The sequence below is a fragment of the Hordeum vulgare genome, chromosome 5H (assembly GCF_904849725.1).
Source record: "Hordeum vulgare subsp. vulgare chromosome 5H, MorexV3_pseudomolecules_assembly, whole genome shotgun sequence".
NCBI classification, from domain to species: Eukaryota; Viridiplantae; Streptophyta; class Magnoliopsida; order Poales; family Poaceae; genus Hordeum; species Hordeum vulgare.
The window spans coordinates 483231486-483256197 of NC_058522.1; the positions used below are offsets into that span (position 1 = coordinate 483231486).

At 45.0% G+C, this 24712-nt stretch overlaps 3 protein-coding genes across 3 annotated transcripts; 1 reads left to right on the forward strand and 2 right to left on the reverse strand.

Moving 5' to 3' along the window:
* Positions 1 to 10028: 10028 nt before the first annotated feature.
* On the forward strand, positions 10029 to 13149 carry LOC123399583 (ER membrane protein complex subunit 3). The gene is made up of 8 exons (XM_045093983.1): positions 10029 to 10386; positions 10587 to 10680; positions 10918 to 11037; positions 11118 to 11166; positions 11844 to 11943; positions 12021 to 12082; positions 12176 to 12237; positions 12849 to 13149. Exons 1-8 carry the CDS (start codon positions 10223 to 10225, stop codon positions 12954 to 12956), a joined length of 759 nt encoding a protein of 252 aa, XP_044949918.1. The 5' UTR covers positions 10029 to 10222; the 3' UTR covers positions 12957 to 13149.
* A 289-nt stretch (positions 13150 to 13438) lies between these two features.
* LOC123399584 (ervatamin-B-like) lies at positions 13439 to 14916 on the reverse strand. The gene is made up of 2 exons (XM_045093984.1): positions 14365 to 14916; positions 13439 to 14152 (listed from the first exon to the last, which is right to left on the reverse strand). The coding sequence occupies exons 1-2, from the start codon at positions 14905 to 14907 to the stop codon at positions 13439 to 13441; spliced, it is 1257 nt and encodes a 418-aa protein (XP_044949919.1). The 5' UTR covers positions 14908 to 14916.
* A 4005-nt stretch (positions 14917 to 18921) lies between these two features.
* Positions 18922 to 21892, reverse strand: LOC123399585. The gene is made up of 5 exons (XM_045093986.1): positions 21809 to 21892; positions 20627 to 20860; positions 20079 to 20227; positions 19542 to 19678; positions 18922 to 19330 (listed from the first exon to the last, which is right to left on the reverse strand). Exons 2-5 carry the CDS (start codon positions 20854 to 20856, stop codon positions 19163 to 19165), a joined length of 684 nt encoding a protein of 227 aa, XP_044949921.1. The 5' UTR covers positions 20857 to 20860; positions 21809 to 21892; the 3' UTR covers positions 18922 to 19162.
* Positions 21893 to 24712: the final 2820 nt, after the last annotated feature.

The window sequence follows — 24712 nt, forward strand, 5'->3', positions numbered from 1 at the left end:
CTACATGAAATGATGTCCATTCCCTAGGCATGATTTGGAGTAGTTCCCTCTCCCTTAAATTGTGGTCATTTGATCCAAGTAGATGCCCACATTTTATATATGTTTTCAGGGTAGAAACTCCCAAGGAATCCAGTGGTGAAGTTAGATTTGCCATTGGGAAACTTTATGGAGTGGACATATTCAGATTTGTTGCAAGTTTGATCTTGGTTTCCATGGAATAGGTGGAGCCCAAGGTCATGTGTTTTTGTGTGATAGAAGTAGGGGTTTTGCTCTACACCATAGTGGTATCATTTATCACTTGGTGTTATTTACATGCAAACTATGCCTAGACAAAGTGGGCATGTGGCTGAAAAAGTCCAGCTTAGTGAAATCTGGAATTTCACCAAGTCTGGGAATTCTGGAAACATTTTCTTCTCCCATAGATGAGGATGTGCTGGTCATTGTGTTGAGAACTAGCCTTAGTTCAGTGCTAGGATTTTGGACCTGATATGTTTGTGAAGCTCCCTGTACTATTTCAAATCATTTGGAGTCCAGTAGGTTGTGTTTTGATTGCTGTCAAAAAGCTTCAGAACAAAGACAGAAATTCAGGTGCAGGAATTTTCACTAAGTCCCTGAGATCTGATGGTTTGGGAAAGTTTGTGGCCTTGTATCTTCTAGATTTTAATTCCTTTTGCTGTGATTATTGCTGGTGCTTGTAGTGTTCTTGGTTGGCTACAGCCACATATATCATTTGTCATATTTGGAGAGCTGTAGCTATGTTGCATGTAGCTCACAAAGAGCTAAGATGCAGATTATGGCAGATTGAGTAGTATAGTCAATTTGATCATTGTGTGTGCTTAGTTGATGTTGTGGTGTTCTTACTTGCTCCAATCCATTCATGTTGGGTTGTTATATGTCTTGGCAACCTGGGAATACCAGATTTGTGCCAATTGTGGTTGTGGTGTTGATTCTTCCACGTAGAGCTTCATATCTTGTTTCGTTGATTTCCGTTGATCCGTAGCTCCGTTTGCAATGATCTTGACATGGTTTTGCATCGTTTTCACGAGCCGCATCTCTTCATGCCATCCTCATGCATGTCAAAATATCTTAGTGTACAGTTCTGTCCAGAAACTTGCAGTAGTTTATTTTGCTTGTGCTAGTGATAGAAATAGTGGTGCATGCTCATTTTTCATCTCATGCATCATGTGATTGTTGCATCTTGTGGTACTGCTGTTCATTGGCTGTTATTCTTATGTTGGGTAGCACCGGGATTGGAGAACGAATACGTGGAGTCAGGAGAGTACGTGCAGGACGATCTAGAACCATTCCAAGCTGAGGATATCACAGGCAAGATGATATGACCTTGATTCCATCTCTAGACTTGTTATGCTAGTTTCGTTTCCATGTCATATAGCTTGCTGCCTACCACTGAAATTAAATTGCCTCTTCAAATGCCATCAGCCCATTACACTGATCCTTTCCCAGCATAACTTGTATGGCTAAGTAGGCTTTGCTCAGCTACTAATGATAGCGTTCCTAGATGCGGGTGCTTTGTCTCATGAGAAAACATGAGCTTGATATCATTATCTTATATTCTGTTATTTAATTAATGCACCTATATACTTGGTAAATGACGGGAGGCCTAGCCTTTTGCCGGGTGCTTTGTTCCGTTATTGCCGCCTTAGTTACCGGTTATCGGTGTTTGATTCCATAATGATCGCTCCTAACACGTTCGGGGTTGTTATGGGGACCCCCTTGATAAATCGCGTAGTGCTAAGGCTTGTCCGACAGGACCCAACATTGGTGTTAATTTGCTAATCACTTAATAATAAACTGCATAGGGAATAGCTACCCCGAGGACTCTAATCAACAACCCGGGCCAGTGCTCCTCATGAGTGTTGGTCCAACCCAGAGCAGCTTATTACGCTCCCCGGGGCAACTCGGTGTTTTGGCGTGGTAACCATCGCTCATCCGGCGTGTCCTGAGACTGAGATACGCGGCTCTTATCAGGGTCGTCGACACGTCGGGAGGTCCTGCTAGCCTTGTCTTACCTTAGCGGTATATCTTTCGTATAGGAATCCTAGTGAAGCTTTGGTTACCCCCAGAGTTGAGGTTTTCCTCTAAGGAATCCGACGAGATCACGAGATTCGTGATAGAGGATGCCTTTGCGGCCTGTGTTCGTTTGTGATGGACTAGTTGGAGCACCCCTGCAGGGTTTAATCTTTCGGAAAGCCGTGTCCGCGGTTATGTGGCAATTTGGAATATTTTGTTAACATCCGGTATTAGATAACTCAAACAAAAGCTAATAAAATTGCCAACTGTGTGCGTAACCGTGACTGTACCCTCGAAGATCTCTCTTCGATCGGGAACACGGTGGGGTTATGAATGCCGTAGGTAGGTGTTCAGGATCACTTAGTGATCAAGTAATCCCGACCGCTAGTGTAGGCCACCTTCACAATTACTTTGCGTAAGTTAGCTACTAAAACAAGCTTCGGATGCTGCAACCTTATACACTTCACCATTACCCTTCCTAATAACATGGCTAGTTCTGGCACCAAGGTCTTAGATTGCTGAGTCCCCGTGGCTCACGGATTCCTTTGAAACTCCCAACAGGTACAGGTACCCCAGAGACAGATGATCCCGACGACACCCAGCTGGCGTGGCAGTACGACGAGGAGACATACCGCCTCTACGTGAACTATCTAGAGGACTGAGGCGAGGTCGTGATCGTGGGCCTGCAGGCCGGGTAGCATAGCTTTTCCATGTTTTGTAGTCCGTAGCGGAACTACCTTGATTGTATCTGTGATGTACTCTGAGATATTAATGAGAAGACAGTTGAATCCCGAATTGTCTACTTTTATTATTATTTGTGCTATGTTACTCGCTTGCGAAACGCTTAGATGCGCTTCTTTCCTATTCGGGGGCCTCGACCCCCGGATCGGAAAGGACCGCATCTTGGTCGTTACACAACGCTATGAAGGGGTTGTCAATCCCTTATAGATTGTTCGCCAAGTGAGAACTGAAAGCAACAAAGTAACAAAGCAAAGTAAAAGCGAAAGTGGAAACGATAGATGTGAATAGACCCGGGGGCCGTAGTGTTTACTAGTGGCTTCTCTCATGAAAGCAAGTAGAAGGTGGGTGAACAAATTACTGTCGAGCAATTGATAGAACCGCACAAAGTCGTGACGTCATCTATGGCAATGATTATATCTATAGGCATCACGTCCAAAACAAGTAGACCGATACTTTCTGCATCTACTACTATTACTCCACACGTCGACCGCTATCCAGCATGCATCTAGTGTATTAAGTCCAAAAGAACAGAGTAACGCCTTAAGCAAGATGATGATGTAGATGGACAATCTCATATCTACGACAGAGCCCACCTTGTTACCCTTGATGGCAACTACACGATGTGTGCCTTGATGCCCCTACTGTCACTAGGAAATGTCACCACACGGTAAGAACCCAAAACCAAGCACTTCTCCCATTGCAAGAATCATAGATCTAGTTGGCCAAACAAAACCCAAGACTCGGAGAGACTTACAAGGATATCAAATCATGCATGTAATAAATCAGCAAAGACTCAAATATATATCATAGATAATCTGATCACAAATCCACAATTCATCGGATCTCGACAAACACACCGTCAAAGAAGATTACATCAGATAGATCTCCATGAAGATCATGGAGAACTTTGTATTGAAGATCCAAGAGAGAGAAGAAGCCATCTAGCTACTAACTACGGACCTGTAGGTCTGAAGTGAACTCTCACGAGTCATTGGAGGGGCGATGATGATGATGAAGAAGCCCTCCAATTCCAAAGTCCCCTCCGACAGGGCACCGGGAAGGGTCTCCAGATGAGATCTCGCGGAAACGGAAGCTTGCGGCGACAGAAAAGTATTTTCGTGGATCCCTTGATTTTTTTTCTGTATTTTAGGGAATAAATAGGCGCAGGATCTAGGTCAGGGGGACGCCAGGGAGGCCACAAGCATGCCCACCGCCGCCCCCCTGGTGGCGGATGGGGGGCTTGTGGGCTCCCTGTAGCCCTCCTGGCTTGGCCCACAAGCTCCGTGATCTTCTTTCGTTCGGGAAAAAATCATTTCGGGGATTTTATTCCGTTTGGACTCCGTTCCAAAATCAGATCTGAAAAGAGCCAAAAACACAGAAAAAACAGGAACTGGCACTTGGCACTGAATTAATAAGTTAGTCCCAGAAAAGATATAAAAGGTACATAAAACATCCAAAGATGACAATATAACAGCATGAAACCATAAAAATTATAGATACGTTTGAGACGTATCACCAATCCATCTCCAACCTAAGCCTACACCGCCGACCGTCCATCTGCCTCTCCCCAACTACAACGTCGGCGGCCGTCTGCCTCTCCCCAACTACACTGCGCCCGCCACGTCCTACCTCCAGCCACCGCGCCCATCGTGTTCTGCTCGCCGGTCGCCACATCTACCGCCGCACAGAGCAGGACGAAGCCCCGCCGGTCGCCACATCCCCTTCACCAAGCCGGACGAAGCCCCGCCGGTCGCCACATCTCCTCCACCAAGTCGGTCTCCTCCACCAAGACGGACGAAGGTAGTTTCTTGCTGCTGTACATAGAACAATGGTAGATGATTTTGCTGGTGTACATGAATATAAGTGTGAATGTGTAGATGATTTCGCTGATGTACAATGATAGACGATTTCTAAAACAATGGGTATAATTGTTGTTGTTGATATAGATTTTTATTGCTGTTGATATAGATTTGACATGGATCCGCATGAACTAGAAGGCCTAGAGGGTGATGAATCAAATTATCATCCTGAAGAATTAGAAGGTCATGAGGGTGAGGTGGAGCTTTTTATTGTACCTCCAAACCCTCCTCGTGTACGGCAGAAAAGTGCAAGTTCAAGGGGGAAGAAGCCAACATCTAGTGGACGTTCAAAAAGTAGACAATCTGCAGGACAACAACAACCTACAGCCGAAGCATAGCAGCAGCCTACAACCAAAGCACAGCCGCGGCGCACTGCCTCCTCTAGCAATTGCAGACGGAAGTCAAAAGTATGGTTGGACTTCACCAAGATATCCAAAGATGGTAATGCCATTACTATAGCTAAGTGCAACCATTGCACCGCTGAGCTGTCAGCTAAGTCTGGACATGGTACATTTCATCTCCTTAGGCACACTGAAGCGCAACATAAGACTGGTCAATCAACAATGAATAATTTTTTCTTGAAATATGAAACAAATGATGATGGAACAAATGCATTGAAAAATGTTAGATATGATGCTCAAGTAGCTAGACGTGCAATCTCTATATATCTCGTGTCCGATTCTCATCCATTTACAATAGTTGAAGAAAATGGTTTTAGAACAATGATGGCTCCTTGTTGTCCAACATTCAAGAGTATTGGTCGACACACGATAAAAAGAGAGATAATGGCAATGTTTCTTGCCCAGAAAAAAGAATTGCTTGAAATTATTGTTGCTGCCCCTGGTAGAGTAAGTTTCACATCTGATAATTGGAAATTTGAAGTCACCAAGCATAGCTATATTTTTATTACATGTCATTACATAGATGCTAATTGGAAACTAAACAAAAGAATTGTTTGGTTCAAAAATATTAATCCACCATATGATGGAGCATCTATTGCCGATGAGGTCCATCTAGTTTTTCGTGAATGGAGGATTGAGAAGAAAGTGATGTGCATCAATCTTGATAATGCAACCTATAATGATAGAGATTGTTTGCTTGCGAACCCACTTGTCTCAAGGTGCTTTACCTTTGTCCGGCAAATTCTTTCAAATCCGTTGTTGTGCACACATACTGAATTTGGTAGTTCAGTCTGGTTTGACATTGATTGATCATGTTGTGGCCAAACTTAGAGATGGTATAATGTACCTAAAGGCTTCAGGTAATAGGTTGCACAAGTTTTATAGCATTGCTACAACTATTTTCAACCTAGCAGAATCAAGGAAGTTGAAACCTGACATGCCCATTCGTTGGAATTCAACGTATACTATGCTTGGTTGTTGTTTGTACTTTTAAAAAGCGTTGCAGTGGTATTCTGAGAGGGATAGCATCTTCAAGGTGAATTTTTGGCCATCTGAGGAAGAATGGGCCAAGGTATCTCATATGTATTAGTTCTTGGAGGTTTTCTTCAAGGTAACTACTGTTTTCTCAGGAACAAAAATATCCAACCGCCAACTTGTACTTCATGAATGTTTATCTGGTTCATACTGCTATTACTGAGGCAACAGGTAGTATAAATAGCTACATGGGTCCAATGTTGTTCCTTATGAGAGAAAAGTTCATGAAATATTGGTCTGACTATAGCGTATTTCTATCTTGTGCTGCTGTTCTTGATCCCCGTATTAAGTTCAAGTTCTTAGCTTATTCATACTCCAAGTTGTATGAAGAGGATGATGCCAACCGTCGCATTTCTGATGTTAGAAGTACCTTGACTTCTTTATTTAATGAGTATGGAAGTGTTGCACTCGTTCATGACAACTTAGCCAAAACTAGTATGTCAAGCACTTGTGACTTGGTGCCTTTTCTGACTATGATCAACACGTGGAAAGCATGAGCTCACATGAAGAGAAATCTGAATTGGAATTGTACTTGGCTGAACCTGTGAAGAGGTTGAATGAGAACATTGATATATTGGATTACTGGAGCAAGTCTGCAGCTAGGTATCCGCAGCTAGCAAGATTGGCACGTGATATCCTTGATGTTCCCGTGTCAAGTGTTGCATCAGAATCTGCATTCACCTTGAGTAAGAAGGTTATAACCCCGAGTCACGCCTCACTTAAACCAAAGACGGTTGAGGCCTTGATGTGTTTGCAAGATTGGTATCGCTGCAAATTAAATAAAAAACATGGCATATAGTTTAACTTACTTTGTTTTCTTTCTTCATTCTATGTTTACTTGCAAAAGGTTATTAACTCAATCTGTTCTTGTAATTGTAGATAATAAGAGAAAGGTGGAAATGGTTGAGCTAGATGATGATGAAAATTCTTCTTCCGATGAAGAAGAATGTAACATCCCTATTCTCTATTCATGTCAAGTTGTCAAGTTCAACACGTACTTTAGAGCTTATAGCTAACATGTTGTTTATTGCATTTTGTAGAGTTCTTGCTAGCGCAATGAGATGAGTAGAAGAAGCAGAGAAGGCATGTCGAGATGTAACCATCCAGGATCCAACATTTTGTAGAGTTCTATGAATTGACCATCTGGCATGTAATAATACATTTATGCACTTATGTTTCTACAAACCCGAAACTGGAATGTTTTGATACTATTTGATGCGAAGACAATGCTCTTTACTGCTGTTTTGGTGCTGCTGTGCTGCTGTGCTGCTATCTTATTCTGTTTATTTTTCTGGACATGTACTTTCATTACAATGTCAAGGGCCTTTGGGAGGGCTTAGGGCTTTCGGGCTTTCTGTGTTGGGAGGGCCTGGGCCTGAGAAACGTAGTATTTTCGTGGGCCTGGGAGGGCCTGGGCCTTATCTGCACACCTTGGGCTTGTTGGGGCCTCGGCCGAGGCCAGGCCCGTCCCATGGCCAGATAAAAACCCAACCAACACAATCTAGACTAAGATACAGTAAACCAAAAAATGACAAGAGGAAGCAAGCAAGAAGAATTATTGCAGCAGTAGGCTAGGAGAAGCAAAGCAACATACCTGATGTTCAGATGCATGTTGAGAATGTGCTCGGAACTGTTCTGCCTGCTACTCCCGTGGCACCCGGCGGGTCGATGGACGACTACATCAGCGCTGGTGGTGCCAATTTTCATTCGTCTTTCCTACCCAGGCAGCTCTGTTTATCGCCGTTGTTCTCACAGCCGAATCTGGGTAGTTTCCCTCACAACTCACATCTTGGACCGCATTGTCACCGCAGGCAAAAGCATTGTCATGAAGAGTGGCCATCGGTTGCAATATCCATTTGCGTGTTATTTTGTGGCTCTCATTTGGGCTGCATAATGAATATGGTGTGATATTAAGTGATGCGATATATATTGATAGTCATGGTTCGCAAGTACTCGGTCGACCTATCGAGCGGTGGACAAATGTTTCTGGTGGTTGCATTGCAATAATACGTATATTTGGAAAATATCAATATCGAAAAAGTGTTCCTCGATAGTCTGTAAATTCCATGACGATGTAGTTTGATCAATCAAGTCACCAACCATTTGTGGGGGATTTTGGGAGATTTAGGACACACTGGACGGAGTTTGAAATCCCTAGGAATCCAGTTTTCCTGTCAAATGTGAGTTTCATGTCCCCTTCCAATCCGCTTGACCAAACCGAGTTTTAGAGTGACTCGTCCCTCCACTAATGAGTGCCAAACCTGCGAGGGGTGGTTTTCGAATTCTGCATCAAGAACTGAGCAAGACGGATAGTAAACTGACTTCAAAACACAAGCATTAAGGGACGATGGGTCATGTAACAGACACCAGACATGGCGAGCCAGCAACGCCAAGTTAAAAAGTTCAATATCTCGAAAACCCATGCCTCCCATGAATTTTGGTTGCGACATGACTTCCCACGATACCCACACAGCTTTCCTTTCAACTTTCTTCGATCCCCACCAAAACTTGCGGAGGAGACCGTTTATATGACTGCACAAACCTTGCGGTAGCTTGAAGCACGACATAGAGTATGTCGGAATCTCCACGACGATCGATTTAATTAGCACCTCCTTTCCTCCTACAGAAAGTGTTTTTTTCATCCATCCTTGAACTTGTTTCGAGATCTTGTCTTTTAAATATTGAAAAAAGTTAACACTCACACGTATGGCACGAAGCAACATGGCCCAAACGCCTCTATTACCATCCATTTTGCCACGTCAAAACATGTGACATCAGCGAAAATCTTTTTTGATTTTTGTCTTAAAATGTTCTATCTCCTAATTAAAAAATTCAATTAAAATCCATTTTAACCATTAAATCCGTCTCGAAGAGATCTTCAAAACTAGATCTCATGTTGATATGTTTCAATGAAATTTTTTGACCAAAAGTTGACATGATGTTTACACAGTAGTTGCCATAGTGTTTACACTAAAGTTGCTATAACATGTTCTATCAATTTTTTCTTCTAGATTTAAAGTTACCGTTATATTTTCAACTACTTTTTACGGCAATTTGTATTAATTGGCCATGACAATTTTCAGCAATTAACCACGACAAATTCAATGCATGGATCATGGCAATTTTTAGTAATCCATCATGGCAAATTTAGTTTATAGATCATGGCAATTTTAGTATTTTGACCATGACAATTCCAGTACTTTGACCATAAAAATTATTTTTTGTATGAACCATGACAAATTTAAGTGCATGTATCATGACAAATTTAAATAATTCATCATGTGAGTGTATGCGCATATGTATGAGTGCTTGCGTATGTATTATGTTAAAAAAAGTAATTCACCATGGCTATTTTAGTTTATGGTTCATGGCAAGTCTAGTTTTTTGATTTCCCGTTTTATAACATGTCAAAATTACTTTTAAAGGTAGAAGAAAAAATAGTTGAGACATATCATGACAACTTGAGTGTAAAGATCATGGCAATTCATGTGCAATAGATATGACAACTTTTAAACAAAAAAATTGTCGAAAGATATTGATATGAGATCTAGTTTCGAAGATCTCATCGTGATGAATTTAATGATGAAAACGGATCTTCAATTAAATTTTTCATTTAAAAGATAAAACATTTTAAAATCTAAAAATCCAAAAGGTTTTCATATGCATGCATGCGGTGATGCGACTGTAATATGTATGTTATAAACGTGTGGGTGGATATTGTTCTCACCGCATATGTGAACATTATCAGCATCCTAAATATATTTCTCCGAAAGTTTCTCATTCTGTACATTGAGCACATGTTTAATTTCTTGTCTTAAACTGTTCGGACAACCTTTGCTGGAAAAGATAGACGATCTGGCCTTCTTTACGCGGTGTGATACCCCGAAAGAAAAATAAACACAAATCGGCCCGGGTGGGTTGCAATCCGGCCCACTGCGACGAGTTCTATTCGACCCGACGACCCCCAGTAAACGAGCCCTCCTCAACTACAGCGAGCGCCCCTTCGGTTCTTCCGCCTCGGCCCATCCACCCACGTCGACGACGAGCTCTCTCCCTCTCGCCCCGTCTCCTCCCCCTCGCGACGCCACCGACGCGTCGCCGGCCGCCGGCTAGCCGCCCCAGGCAGGACGTAGCTAGTCACCCCGCCCGGCCCCGATGGCCGAGGAGCTGGTGCTCGACACGGCGATCCGGGACTGGGTCCTCATCCCGCTCTCCGTGGTCATGGTGCTCATCGGCGTGCTCCGCTACTTCGTCTCCAAGCTCATGCGCTCCCCGCCGTCCGCCTCCTCCTCCCCCGACCCCAAGACCGTCAAGGAGGGGTGCGTTGTACTCCCGCCTTTCCCCTCCCCTCCCCTCCCGCCAATTCCGTCCCGATCTGGTCCCCGACTCGCCCGATCTGAGCGATCTGGATCGGGGAGCTAGCCGGGGTTTGCCTGTTTGAGAATTCTGATAGTTGCGGCCGTTGTTGCTGAGCTGATGGCTGCTGCTGTAGCTGATCCGAGGGTTTTGGTTTTTGCAGGCAGGTCGTCATCAGGGCGAGGAACCTGAGGAACGGCGCGCAGTTCATCCCGGCCAAGGCCTTCAAGGCCCGCAAGCTTTATTACACCAACGGGGTAATTCCACCAGTAGCATCTGTGTTTGCTAAATCCCAATTTAGGAGATATCAGTCGAGCGCAGCCCTTTAAGGCTTTAATAGTCAGGATCCAGAATAGAGTGCACTCAGACTCTCAGAGCAGTATTGTGATTGAAGTTAGAGTTGTGGGTTGGCAGGGTTGACTTGATGATTGCTTGCTTGTATATCATGTTTTCCTTCTCAAACTGTTGGAATAATGTGGTCGAGTGTATTGTAGGAAGCCGGATTGCTTCATGTTCCTAAAGAGGATGCGCAGAAGGCTCAGGCCGCTATGTTTTCAGACCCAAACATGGCCATGGACATGATGAAGAAGAATCTCTCCATGATAGTTCCACAGGTTCAGTGACATGGAAATTGATTTACCTGTATCGCAGTTACCACTACCTTCTACTAACACACCGTGTCATCCTTTTGCAGACACTTACATTTGCATGGGTGAACTTCTTCTTTTCCGGTTTTGTTGCAGGTATGTGCTTTGCCATGTATAGCATATATGAATGTGATGCTTGCTCTCTTCATATGCCTTTTCCATGTCCGTACATTTGTTCGTGCTGTTGTAAGATGATCACTTTTAAACTTTGATGCACAAATGTGTGGCAATTTCAAGTCCGTAAATCTATTGTATGCAATGTTGTTCCCATTGAAGGAACTTGTGATTTTCACCAAGCATTTTGGCCTAAGTGCATGAGTAGATCCAAACATGCTTCTGTCTAACTTACGTTAAGAAAAATGCCCTATTGCCTCGGAAGGAATTGTTGACCAACCTTTGTTCTTCGATGGTGAACATGTTACTGTCATTAGTGGCAAAATTTGCATATGATTTCACAAGGAGTATATTTTGTTGTGCTTGTGTTGTCTTCAGCTATGCTATCAGCTGAAGTTAATTCTTCATTTCGTATGCCTTTAGAAATTTGTAGTCCAGATGTTCACATATTGTTCACTTTGCACCGTCTTCTGGACTCTCATCATGGAATTTTTTGTAGTACAATTCTAGAATGCAAATAATGTTTTAGGATCTAGAAGTTTATGATAAGTTCATATGGATTTATGGCTGATGTATGGGCATATGCAATTATGCATTGTCATTTTCTGTTTTTTTACGATCTTAGCCTTGTACTCACATATCTGCTGATCTCTTTTCAGCCAAAATCCCCTTTCCATTGACTCAACGATTCAGGGGAATGCTGCAAAATGGGATAGACCTGAGTACTGTTGATGTGAGCTATGTTAGCAGCCGTTCATGGTGTGTAAGAAACTGATATATTTTCTGTTAGGTATTTCCAGGGTCTAAATGCCTTAACGTTTTGCTCCTTTTGATAGGTACTTCCTCAATTTATTTGGCTTGAGGGGTCTTTTTAGTCTCATCCTTGGTGAAGAAAATGGTTAGAGATACACTTAGTTACACTCCTACAAAAATATTGCGATGTTTATTATTTTCATAACCGTTTTCCTTATGGTTTATGCATGACATGCAGCTACTGATGATGCCCAAAAGATGATGGCGATGGGCGGTGGAATGGGCTTTAATCCAGCAATGGTATGAGAACCTTAATCTGTATCGGAATGCATGATGTTTAACCCTTTTATACATATACACGTGCATGACACAGCACTGGTAATTTCACAAATTCACACATCAGATAATGCACATTTTTTAATATGTGCTGCGGTTATAATAAATCAGATCGAATTTAGTTCGAAAAAAAATGCTGTATAGTTTGAAGAAGCTTGTATGAATGATGTTTGGATCGCATTCAGGGGATCATGTATTGTATGGTGATGAGGATGAGGATATTGGTTATTGCTGTTATTTACAGACCCTCTATCATTCGATGTACTATCGTTTAGCTGGCCTGGCTTTTCAAATTTGATTGAAATGCTACTTCATGTTTTCAGTAGCTTTTCAAGCATTATGTTGTGCATTGGCATTGCAACTGTCTGCTTTCCTCTGGTTCGGCTGTGCCCCTCGATCTAGGAGACTATCAATTCACATGGTTGTGCCCTTGTGTCATTCTGTGTCCCAGAGCATCACAATCTTGATGTTTTACAATGTTTGGGTTGTTTTTTTAATTTTGTTTTTACCCGAGTGTTTCAGTGCTCTATCTCTGTAGAGAAAGACCTTACCATTTTCATCCGACCATTTTTCAGAGCTTGAGCGCAGAGAAAGACAGCCTCGACATCATCCAGCATGACTGGGCTTTACCAAAGATGGAGCGTAATGCCGAAGACGTGTTGAGGAAACTACTGAAGAATTGAGCTGAACAAGCACCACTAGGCCCTCCAAGTTTTGAGTTTAGCTTATCAACTGATCAGACAGTTATACTTCTGTAATTGTATTATTATTTTTATTGTTTACGAGCGCTACTGATTACGAAGCTGTGAGCTGTCTTACAAAACGATGTACTCCATATCATGTTTTTCAGTAATGTATCAGCTGGAGTATTCCATATCATGTTTCTCAGTAATGTATCAGCTGCTTTGGGTGATCAAAGTTGTGATTCTCTCTGAGAAAAAAAGACAGAGTTGTCATGTCACACATGCTAGTATAATGCTGGCTGCCTTATGGATGATCTGTTCTGCTCAAGCTTGCCATTGCGTAAATACAATATGGTCACGTACATACATATTTACATACTGGTGTAGATATTCATATTTTGTACTGCACTCACTATTTTCTTACACTTCACAAATGTTCCATTAGTCTACTTATTACTACGTACATGTCCTGGCAGGGTGAATCACATGACAGGGTAGCTCGCGAGCAGAGCGACGCCGCACAGGCCGGCCGGGATGCCGGCGTCGCGCTGCAGGAGCATGTAGCCGGCCTCACCCCACTCCGCCCCCCACGAGTTCTTGATGATCCAGTACTTTCCCGACCCCTCATCGCCGGTGTCGGTGCTGGTCTCGCCGTAGCCCACGACGGTGACGCCGTGGTTCACCCCGGCGGTGCAGGGCCCCGAGAAGACGCCGCCGCCGTAGAGCTGCCACACGAAGCCCCCCGCGTCGACGGCCACCGACACGGGCTGCTTGGCGGCGGCCCGCAGCAGGTCCGGCTCGCTGTTGGCCGTCACGTTCTGGTAGCCGGCGATGCTCACCGTGGTCTCGTTGAGCTTGGCCGTCTGGCAGACGCCGTTGACGCCCAGGTACGGGTAGCTGGCCTCGGTGGTGAGGCCGTGGTTGTCCATGACGAACTCGTAGGCCCAGCTCATGAACCCGCCGGCGCACCCCACCGCCTCCGCGTCGCAGTCCACCAGCTCCTGCTCCGACAGCGACACCAGCTGCCCCTTCTTGATGTAGTTCAGCCCCTCCATGGCCGCCACCGCCGCGAACGCCCAGCACGACCCGCAGCCCCCCTGGTTCTTCACTGCCACCACCGCCCCTTTCTTCCTCCAGTCCACCTCCTTGGGCACAGTGCTGTTATCATTCTCAGTCTCTTTTCCAGGCATTGCCACCTGCGAAAAAGATCAGAATTCAACTTTAAGCGATGATCCAAGAATCAGAATTCAAAACTATCATACTTATTTCTTTTGAAAGTTCAAAACTGCTGTATCAAATACTATGTAGTACTCCCTCCGTCCCAAAATAACTGTCTCAAGCTTAGTACTTGAGACAGTTATTTTGGGACAGGGAGTATGTAATTGGAGAGAAGAAAGCATCCACTGACGGGGGCAAAGTCTTCTCTTCTCGGAGCGCGCCGGCCGGCTCGTCCGGGAGCGCCTAGGCCGAGCACCTTGGCCCTGAACTCCTCGTTCGTCAGGTCGGCGAACTTGTTGTCGGTCAGCGTGTAGCTATGGCCGCCGGAGTTGAACTCCTCGATGAGCTCGACGTTCTTCCTGTACACCTCGAGCCTCCTCTGCTTCTCGCCGGCGTCGGTGTAGGCACGGCCGTGCTTGCCCATCCACCGCTCGAACCTCCTCACCATCGGATCATCGTCGGCGACGGCGAGAGCAGCCCTCCTGACCATCGGATCATCGTCGGCGACGGAGAGAGCAGCCCTCCTGACCATCGGATCATCTTCGGCGACGACGAGAGCAGCCCTTCTCGCCATCGGATCATCGTCGGCGACGGCGAGAGCAGCCCTCCTCGTCATCGGATCATCGTCGGCGACGGCGAGAGCAGCGCTCCTCGCCATCGGATCATCATCGGCAATGGCGAGGGCGGCGCAGGCCGAGACAAGCAGCAGGAGAAGCAGGGAGGGCCTGGCCATTGCTGCAGCTCTTGACCTTCGAGAGAACTGAGGTAGGAGTATGCATGAGCAGGCCGTTATGGGCTGTTTTATAATTTAATTTGATGTTGTTTTCGGCATTTAGTCCGTTTATCATCCGATGTGTGTGATTTGGGGGTGGTCTGGTGTGCAAGCATGCACAACCGCATGTGATCTGTGCTGCAAAGAGCAACAGGTCGGCCACAAGGTTCTGTAATTACACTAGGATCTCAGAAAGAGCATCACATCATCTTCAGATTCAGTAAACTGCATGCGTCGAGCAATAGTAACTCTCAAGTTCCTCCTGAATTCATGATAAGTGCTCCAGAATGCGCACCTCAACAGCTCATCACTGTCCCATATGTCAGAAGGCTAACAATAACAAACAGGGCAGAGGCTAGAATGCATAAGTTTTTAATGTTCAATCGAGCAACAAGAAACAGTATCAAGGAAAAACACAGCTCTTCGAAACAGGTAACCCACGTAATGCGCATAAACAAACATTGGCAATGGGGTTCTGCTTCTGACCGTGCATATAGCAGCTTGTTGCATCTAGAGTTCGAGACCATCACGTCGGCTCGAGATCATGGCATCGGCGGCAAGGCTCCACGACATTTAGCTTGACTCCGTCCGGAGGGAACCTTTGGCTCAACATGTGTCCTGATCCCCCTTACGAGCTTCCGCCAAAAAATCCAAGTGCAACAGCAAGCACTTGCACTTGCCAGTACTGTTGGATGAGCAGCTGCCCCAAGGATGCCCTCGTGTGACGTCCAATGTAAGGCATTCGAGCGACGTCGCATTCTCAATGATATGGCATGTCAGCTCAACCAAGCTCTTCGCGCATGAGAAGCCGATGATCTTCAATGTCTTAAGGTTATCATGGCGGTGTCCTGGTACCTGCCTCAAATTCGAATTGTCTCCCACGATTGACTCATGGATGTTCCTTCACATGATTTTTTGTCACAATGCATCTATTCTTGGATTAGTTTCTAACATAACTTCTAGGTAAACCCCTTATCCTGTGGTATTGTGCTTTCTAATCTCCTAGGACAATACTTTTAGCTTGCTTTCTTGCCATGTAGGCCATATGTATCGATACTTCTATTCCATGCTTTTGCTGCAAATTTGAAATTATAGTCTGGACATGTGTGTTAGGGTGTGTCCTCAACTATTGCTCACATTCATGTGTCAACCACTCAGCAGTTAATTTTGTGCTCTCTCCCAGTGGCGGAGCCACAAACTGAATATAGAGGGGGCCAAAACATGTCATATAATGATAGAGGGGGCCAAATCACCTAAACTTAGCTAATTTTGTTTGACAAGTGGAGGATTAGGACTAGATATAGGTGTATTTGTGAGAGCATGGGGGGGGGGGGGGGGGGGGGCAAGGCCCCTGTCAGCACCCCCTGCCTCCGCCACTGCTCTCTCCTACTGTCGGGCAACTGCGGTGCATGTTCAATTCTTTATACAGAATGTCCTCTCATGTGCAATCTTAGAAGCCCCAATGGAAGAAGGACAATCCTCACTTGTGCATGCTATTATAATCCTGTCTAGATAGTTCCTATGAAAGTCATAATTCATGTTCTGTGAGATGTGAAGGTAAGAAGTTCCCTCCTCAACTGGCTCACATCTAGAAAACGAAACTTCCTCATAAAGTGCTCATGTGGGTTCTCTCTTCTCTCATCGTACCAAACTCTGGCCTTCTTGTTTTTAGCCCTGCTCTTCCTACCATCTGGAAGCCTAAAAGTTGGTTTTTAAGCCCCATCATTGTCTTGCTCACTTAGGTCATTTGGGTTGCTCTCCTCATCAAATGAAGGTAACCAATCTTCCTCCATAATTTGATCCAAACTTGCATGTGATCCTGTGGTTGGCCTCTTTCTTTGACTTCTTGTGATGATGCCCTCCACCTCCTCTGCTGCCTCCTCCTCCTCCTCTGGTTCATATGGCCCATCCACATCAGTGCCCCCCTCAAAATGATGAAGTGGATCATCTATACGCTTCTTCATTGCCTCAACCCTAGCAATCATGTCCTCATCCGCTAGCAAATTAGTGTCATTCTCACTGTTAGTACGATCTTCAACCATTAGCCCTAGAAGTTTTCTTTTAGTTGTCTTGTATTTCTCTCTTCTTTGCTATTTCCCCTGAACTTCTCAATCTCTTCATTCCTCTTCTGCTCCATCATCTGCTCAATTTTCTCACCAATGTCCATTGCAAATTCTGGTATTGCTGGACCCTTTAGCTTCAACATACAAGAACTCTCCCTTGTGTTCATGACCTGCACTGATTGTGGTTGTGGCTTTGTTGGGCTAGGGAACAATACTCATTTTATATCTATCTCATACGGAGCTGGCAGACCAATTTCAGTCAATGGAACTTGCTCTTCACAATCACGTCCAATGTTCAAATCACTTGGTCTTGGAGCATCACTGTTATGTTCACCACTGTCTTTTCTTTGCTAGCTTGGATCGCTCCCTCCAGGGCGATCAGGGGGCCGCCTCCCTCCCTCTCCTCCACCTCGTCGTCACTACAGACGTGTGTGGGCTAATCCCGGGTGCCGTCGGTGATGGGGGCGGCGGGGATCTAGGCTGCAGCCCCATGGTCTGGAGGTACCGGTGGTGCAAGATCGCCCTTCGGTCTTCGTCTTTCCTGGCGGTTCGGCGCTGCTTCGAAGGCTTCGTGGGAAGGGCGGATCAGGAGGGGATGTGGCCATGGTTGACTGGTCGACGTCGCCTCCGGACAGATCTGATCTGGCTGGTGCCGCTGGCGGTGATGGCCATCTCCTCCGTCGGAGGTGGTTGGCCTAAGGCTGGATGGTCAGATCTCAAGATCCACCACCTAGTTCCGGCTGCGAGTCGGAAAGACATAGTTGCTAGTGAAACCGAGCCGATGGCGGCGTTCTGCGTTGTTGCCTTGATGAAGGCTTCGTCGTGTAACTACTGTCGATCCACTCATGTTGCTTCAGGGAAAACCCTAGGATCTGGTCTTCCAAATCAAACGGTGGCGGTACTGCGGTGATGTTTTCTCTCTTGGGAGCATCGTTTGTTGAGCAGAGCTGGAAGGCATAGGTAGGAGATCGAGTGGCTTCGTCTTGCACGGAGCTTTCGGTGGAGATGTCAAGTCATGCCTGACCGACAGGTGCTACGATGTGTCATGCCTGGTCAGCAGGTACTACACAAGATAGATCTTCCAGAATCTTAGCGTCTAGACGGACGAGTGCACGGCGGTGGCGTTGTTTGGCGCCGTGGTGACATCGACGGATGGACGAACTAGCAAGGATGATGCAGATCTCTGTCTTAAAGATGGGTCAATGATTCGATGATGATGCCGACGTCTAAAATATGTGCATGTGGTGTACGTTTTAGGTCTGCTGCATCCGTTGTGGGTTCCGATACTTTATGTGGATGGATCGACAACGACACCGATTTTAGATATAGGAAGTGAGAGCACTCCATATTATCGAGTTTTCTAACGTGTGATGACTTGATGCATGTTTTTGTTAGACCTATATTAAATTATAAATAAAGATGAACGATTGATGCATAGACCGGGGTTTTAACCTCTTTTTCCAAAAAAAAAAGAGGATGGGGTTTTAACTCTTTTTCCAAAAAAAAGAAAAAAAACTGGCTGACATGTCATATCATTGAGAATGCGACGTCACTTGAGGGCCTTGCATTGGACACCACACAAGGATATGTTCAACTATACTGGCAAGTGCTTGCTTTGCACGTGGATTTTATAGCGGAAGCTCGTAAAGGGCTCTCCGCTATCAGGACATATGTTGGCTATCAGGACATATGTTGAGCCAAAAATCCCCCCCCCCCCCCCCCCCCGAGTCGAGCTAAATGTTGTGGAGCCTTGCCGCCGATACCATGATCTCGAACCAGTGTGATGATCTCAAACTTCAGATGCAAGTTACTACAAGTACCCTAAGATTTCTATGTAATTTTAATTTAGAATGCAGGGAGCCTTGCTGTTGTTGTTGCCAATGTTATACCCTGAACCGATCACCAAACTAGCTGCTGCTGGTTGTATTGTACTAAATACAACCGATTTTTTTATAAACTTACAATAACATATATACACTTTTTGCAATCAAACAGTCAGAGATATTTTGGCGTTCTTGAAATTGTCGGTCAAGTCACCAAACACGTCATCCCCATTGGAATTGCCACTCTTTGGCACCCACCTTTTCACTGGGGGAGTATAGCAGCTACATCTAAGACATTGTACAACTCACAATAAGAACAACAGCTGTGTGCTAATGTCCAATCCATGAAGAAGGTACTGGTTGAAACCTAGACTTGGCACCCGCTAGCGCCTCATGGTAATCTGCCCCGCTGAAACAGTCACGGAAGTCGGTGAACAGCTTGTCGAACACCCTCCACAGTACTTTATACGACCTCGAATATGGAAAGGGAAGGAAAAACTGCAAATGGAACATGAAACACCGATATCAGCAAGTACTGCACTCTGCATACCCCAAGAGTCAATCTGAAGTTATGTATATCTACCCTTAATTAGTATTGATGAAAATGCAGAAAGAAATTGATGTTTATTCTACTGGCACATGAAAAGTAAGGATATTTGTATTTTCTGCTCCGAGAATTAGAAAATATATATTCAGAAACAGTTCTTACATCTCCTTCTTGCGCTAGGTGTTTTAACAGCATGAATGTTTGCTGGTTTTCTTCCAAATTGTCAATGACTGCAATCCATATATTTGAAGCAAGTTCATGGGCCTTTTCTCCTGTTCTACCACAAGCAATGAACTGATCTGTACAGAAGATGAGAAGGCAGTGCCAATTTGGTGTCAGTATATACATACGGATATCAGTAATCCTCATTGTGAAGCAATACATGAATCTTATAGTATATGGAAACATGAATCTTTTACTCGTATAGAGGAGCACTACATAGCTTTCCAAGATTTCAACTGGATGCAGTCAAGAATTCCAAGTTTCTTTTCTATAATAATACAGTATCCAATTTTTTTTATAAAGCAAAATATGTACTAGCATCGCAATTCTCCCATACACGACATGATTTAGAAGCACGGCATTTAGTTCTATCTTTGAAAAATAATTTTGATCATGATCATCCAACACCTAAAATATGCCAGCACTGAAGCTAGCAAAAAACTTTATGCTTGGACTGATATTTGAAACACAACTCACCAATTATGGTGCCATGAAGTATGCTGGACGGAGGAACGGCAAGGCGCTCAAGCTGTTCTTTTAAATAGAGATATGTGTGTCCAACAAGTTCATCAATCTCCCCACCAGATGGTACAAGGTTCTCGCTGACATAAAGCGCTTGGAATCTCCTGTAAATAATTCACACATATTTTAATTAGATTTTGATATGCTGGATGGCACAAAGGAGAGGTACACTTCCATGGCTTTGATATAAATGATCTAGCAAGTATGTATACTAGAAACAAATAATTTGCCCTTCTTCAGACATAGTACAGTTCAAAGTGAAATGTCTAGAGTATATCATCCAACAACAATGTTGTTTACAAGATGCAGTAATATAAAACTAAAATGATACTGGATGCAGTGTGATAAGTGAGACTTCTATCTTGCTTTTACATTTTCTAAATTGATACAAGATACAAGGAACCAATCATACTGCAGGTATAGTAGGAACTGGAAATCTCCGTTGTTCTTCAGAAACATCATATAATGGAGAAGACAGAACAATATCAGACTAGGAAACTCACCTCCTAGCAGAACCTCTGGGAATTGGCCCAGGCCAGCGTTTCCGGAAACCAGCCGATGGCCATTTCCTTGCAATAGCGGTTTGCCACAGGTATTCTCCTCGGAACATGCTTGCCCAATGCTTGCTGACACATGATATCTGAACCCACTCATGGGTTGGTAACCGAGTCAATATTTCTACAAGGAGATGTTCAGGGAGACTACCAATTGGTCCATCACCTCTGTCCGTCATAAGGCTATCAAACAGAGAACAAAAAGACCAAGTGTTTGTTTTTCCATTTTCAGTCCAGCAACAAGAAATACAGAATTACAGATAAGCACATAGTTATGAAACAAGAGAATGATTTTAACGAACAGAACAACAAGAATTGTGATAAAGTGCCCATAAACGTGCACAAACCAACACCGGCAACAAAGTTGTGCTTCCCGTGAGTAGTAATACAACAACCCACAGCAAAATTCCAATGTAGTACTATAAATATACAGATTGTTAAAAAGATGGAATCAGAGAAACACAGTATTCTCCACAGACACAGAGCACAACAAAGTTAGCGGCTGTATACTCTATTTGATACGAAAACAGAATGCTTCAGATCACCGGCAAACAGAGGAATGTGCGATTGGTTGTGAAACCCCTTTGCTAAAATTGTCCTCTGTATATGACAGAACAGGACTCCGTTATCACCCTTATCATCCTGAGGAAGCACAGTAAGCCTAAACACATACGGTGGCTGTTGTGCATTACAATGAAGTAGTACCGTACAATCACTAGCATAGCGAACAAAGCGGACACGTCAAAGAACAAATAATCTTTTGCACCATCAACCAATCTGTTCAGAATTGTCTGAGTGCTACTGGATCATACACCCACCAACAGGACAGGAGAAGGCTACATCTACATGGGCCAGCCAAGAAGATCATCTTGGCCAGTCAGTCGGCCATACGGCAAAAGACGGCCGATCAAGAACCAGCCGTCCCCATGATGAACCGGAGATCATTAATTTTGGTGGATGAAAGTAAACGACCGACCAACCAACCAACCAACAAGAACGCCAATAGCTTATCTACAATCGAAGCAGCACCCGTGCCAACCAAGATTCACCCGCGGACCAGCACGAAGCAGAGCTAGCAGGCCGGCCGGAAATACAAGGAACCGAACTCGAAATCCGGCAAGAAGCGCGCACCGGAGCGGGGAGGGGGGCGCGGCTCCTCGGGGGTCTCCCGGCGGCTCCAGGGGGCCTCCGGACCCCGGAGGGAGAGGAACGGGCGGAGGGAGGAATATCGCCCGAGTCGGGTGGAGGAGGGGGGCGAAAAGAAAAGAGGAGCGGAAGACATGGACGGCTCAGCTTTAGCCGCCCCGCCTCCTCGTGTGCCTTGCTCCGGGGACGCGTAGCTCCACGTTTCCTTCACACACAGGTTCCCTGCTCCGTGTGCTTTCCCGGGGGCGCGTAGCGTGGCGTGTCGGCACCGCCCGACGGGACCTTCGTGCGTGCGGTCCGTCGGGCACGGCCCGTTCACCCACTGGACTGGAGGCCCATGCAGTGAGAGGAGAGGACGGACGCCTGAGCCCAGCCCAAGCGAGCGTGTCGTCGAGGTCGAGCGACGAAGGAATCCCCGAATCGCATCGCCTCCTCGTCCCCGCCCCCGCCCCCGCCCCCGCCCCGGACGGAATCCTCCTCTGCCGCCGCCGACGACATTCCCATCGCGGTTCGTCAGTCGAGCTTTTTTCTTCCCCGACGCCGAGCGACCTCTCTCCCTGCGAAGTCGTTCGGGGTGGGCGTCGGCCGGCGCAGGGGAGACACCGGAGTCCGAGCATCCGCGGCGGCCGGAGGTAAGGAGGAGGAGGAAGGGAGACCAGGGCGCGGCGGAGCTGGGCGTTCACTCAGGTAACGCGGCGAGATCTTTTTGGTCCCACATCGCCCAGCGACTAGGAATCCCACCAGTTTGTAGACGTTGGGCCTCAGCGGATTCGTCTAGGGTTAGAGGGCCGCAGGTATAGGGAGAAGCCAGGGCATTGGAAATAAGAAATAGGAAATTAAAATAGTACTCAGCTGACCTTTCTTTTATCCAGTGAAGATCACTTGTGTACCTCGCCATGTGATAAATAAAGATACATAACCGTGAATTAGCTGTGGTGGGACAGTACTGATAAAAGAACGAATTAAACACATCTCATTGGCTCGGGTCAGTTGGCGAAACTAAATGTAAGAGTATTTTCTTTAAATTTACAGCCGGCTAGTTGGTAAATAAAAATCATCAGGGATTTATGATTGATGGTAATGTTTCCTGAAGATGGTTTGCAAGCGCAACAGCAACGAGTTTCTTCCAGACAATGATCTCAGCTGGATATATGTGCACAATTACGAATTATTGTTAACGTTATTGTACATCATACCAATGCAGATTAACTTGCTCGTACTGTCTAGAAAGCCTACCTTAAATCAGTTTCTGCTTACTTCCTGTCTAAATGTTAAAATCCGTTGTCATACTCGTCTAATCTTTTAACATCTTCCTGCATGAGATAAAAACTTAACATCAAGATTTTTTGGCTTTTAATGGTCTTCAGTTATTTCTGCTGTTAAGGCACAATGGAGTTTTAGAAGTTAGATTAGGTGAGATTTTCAACATAAAGAGTACAGACTAGTGGATAATAAGCAGATAAAATGGCATGATGTACTCCCTCCGTTCCAGATTATAAGATGTTTTGGACATTTCAATACGGACTGCAATGAGTGAACAAACACACTAAAATGCATCTATATACATCCAAATCAGGAAAAAAAATTAGAACATCTTATAATCAGGAACGGAAGGAGTAGCGACCATCCATTTTGTGTCTTTATTAGTCAAAATCTCGATCAGGGGGCAGATTTTAGTGCATATGCATTCCAGATCGTTTGCTCCATCAGGGATAACCATAGATTAAGGCAGATGCATGTTAGTTACTGAGGAGACCCAGAGGAGCAACTTCTGAATCTTAAATATGGCAAAAGTACATTCAACATTTAAATAATTGTGTTTACTTTACCTTTTAATTACCACAGGGTGGGTACAGACTGGTCCTTCTGACCCGTGATGATAACTCAAGGTTGGGCAGCGGCGGCTGTGGTAGCAAACGGTGGTGGCGGCAGAGGGGGAGATGAGAAGAAGACGCCTGTGGTAGTAAACGGTGGTGGCGGCCGAGGGGGAGATGAGAAGAAGGCGGCTCCAGGGTGCGACGTGGAGGCGCTGCGCAAGTGCCTGGAAGAGAACAAGGGTGATCGCGTCAAGTGCCAGGCCCACATCGACGCCTTCCGATCCTCATGTTCTGTCAGCCCCACGACCACCTCCGACCAACGTCCCAGCGTATGATCTTCCGCTTCTTCGTTCCCAATCAAAATAATTTTTAGACCAATTTTAACCCATGGACTTATTAAGTGAATTCTTCCTACCCTGTCTGCAATTCTGGTTAATTTACATGCTCAGATAGATATAAGATAGATAGGGCCTTATCTGATCCACTATTTTCAACAAATGAAATTTTGTTCAAGTTGAAAGCCAAACATGACACTGTTGCTGATAGTGTTAGGTTAGTCATCACTCCAAGGTCTTCTAGAGAAATGGAACAGCTTCTTTGGAGAGACGTTAATATAAATAGATCAGATAAACATACTATACATATGGATAGATCCTACATACAGAGAAAGAAACCATGTCATCTGTAAACTTCTAAACACTTTCTCTGAACCGGTTGGTGTAGTTTTAAGTGCAATCAGGACTAAAACATGGTGCTATTTTGTTGGTGCAGGTACAAAAGGAGGCCTGAAACACTGGTGTTCTTGCTGGGGTGGTTTTACAAGAAACCTTGTCGAATAATTATGATGAATGTTGCGAGTGAGCAAACGGTCATGTGAAAGATAGGATAATCAGGACTTAGACTGGCAGGGTTTTTCTTCACCTTCTTTGTCACTGCTACATATATGGTATTTGTTGGTGTGGAAATAAGCATTGACAAAACTCTAAAGCTCGATGTCAACATAGCGAATAGCTTAGGTTTCAGAATCACCATTTTCTTCAGTGGACCACGTCACGGGCTGTGCTAGGCTACT

Coding starts and splice junctions, on each gene's coding strand:
- LOC123399583 (XM_045093983.1), top strand. CDS start 10,223: ATGGCCGAGGAGCTGGTGCTCGACACGGCGATCCGGGACTGGGTCCTC. Junction 11,038..11,117: donor TCTCCATGATAGTTCCACAG/GTTCAGTGACAT, acceptor ATCCTTTTGCAG/ACACTTACATTTGCATGGGT. Junction 11,167..11,843: donor CTTTTCCGGTTTTGTTGCAG/GTATGTGCTTTG, acceptor ATCTCTTTTCAG/CCAAAATCCCCTTTCCATTG.
- LOC123399584 (XM_045093984.1), bottom strand. CDS start 14,907: ATGGCCAGGCCCTCCCTGCTTCTCCTGCTGCTTGTCTCGGCCTGCGCC. Junction 14,153..14,364: donor GAAGAGAAGACTTTGCCCCC/GTCAGTGGATGC, acceptor TCTTTTTCGCAG/GTGGCAATGCCTGGAAAAGA.
- LOC123399585 (XM_045093986.1), bottom strand. CDS start 20,856: ATGACGGACAGAGGTGATGGACCAATTGGTAGTCTCCCTGAACATCTC. Junction 20,228..20,626: donor CCCAGAGGTTCTGCTAGGAG/GTGAGTTTCCTA, acceptor AATTATTTACAG/GAGATTCCAAGCGCTTTATG. Junction 19,679..20,078: donor ACTTCATGGCACCATAATTG/GTGAGTTGTGTT, acceptor TCTTCTGTACAG/ATCAGTTCATTGCTTGTGGT.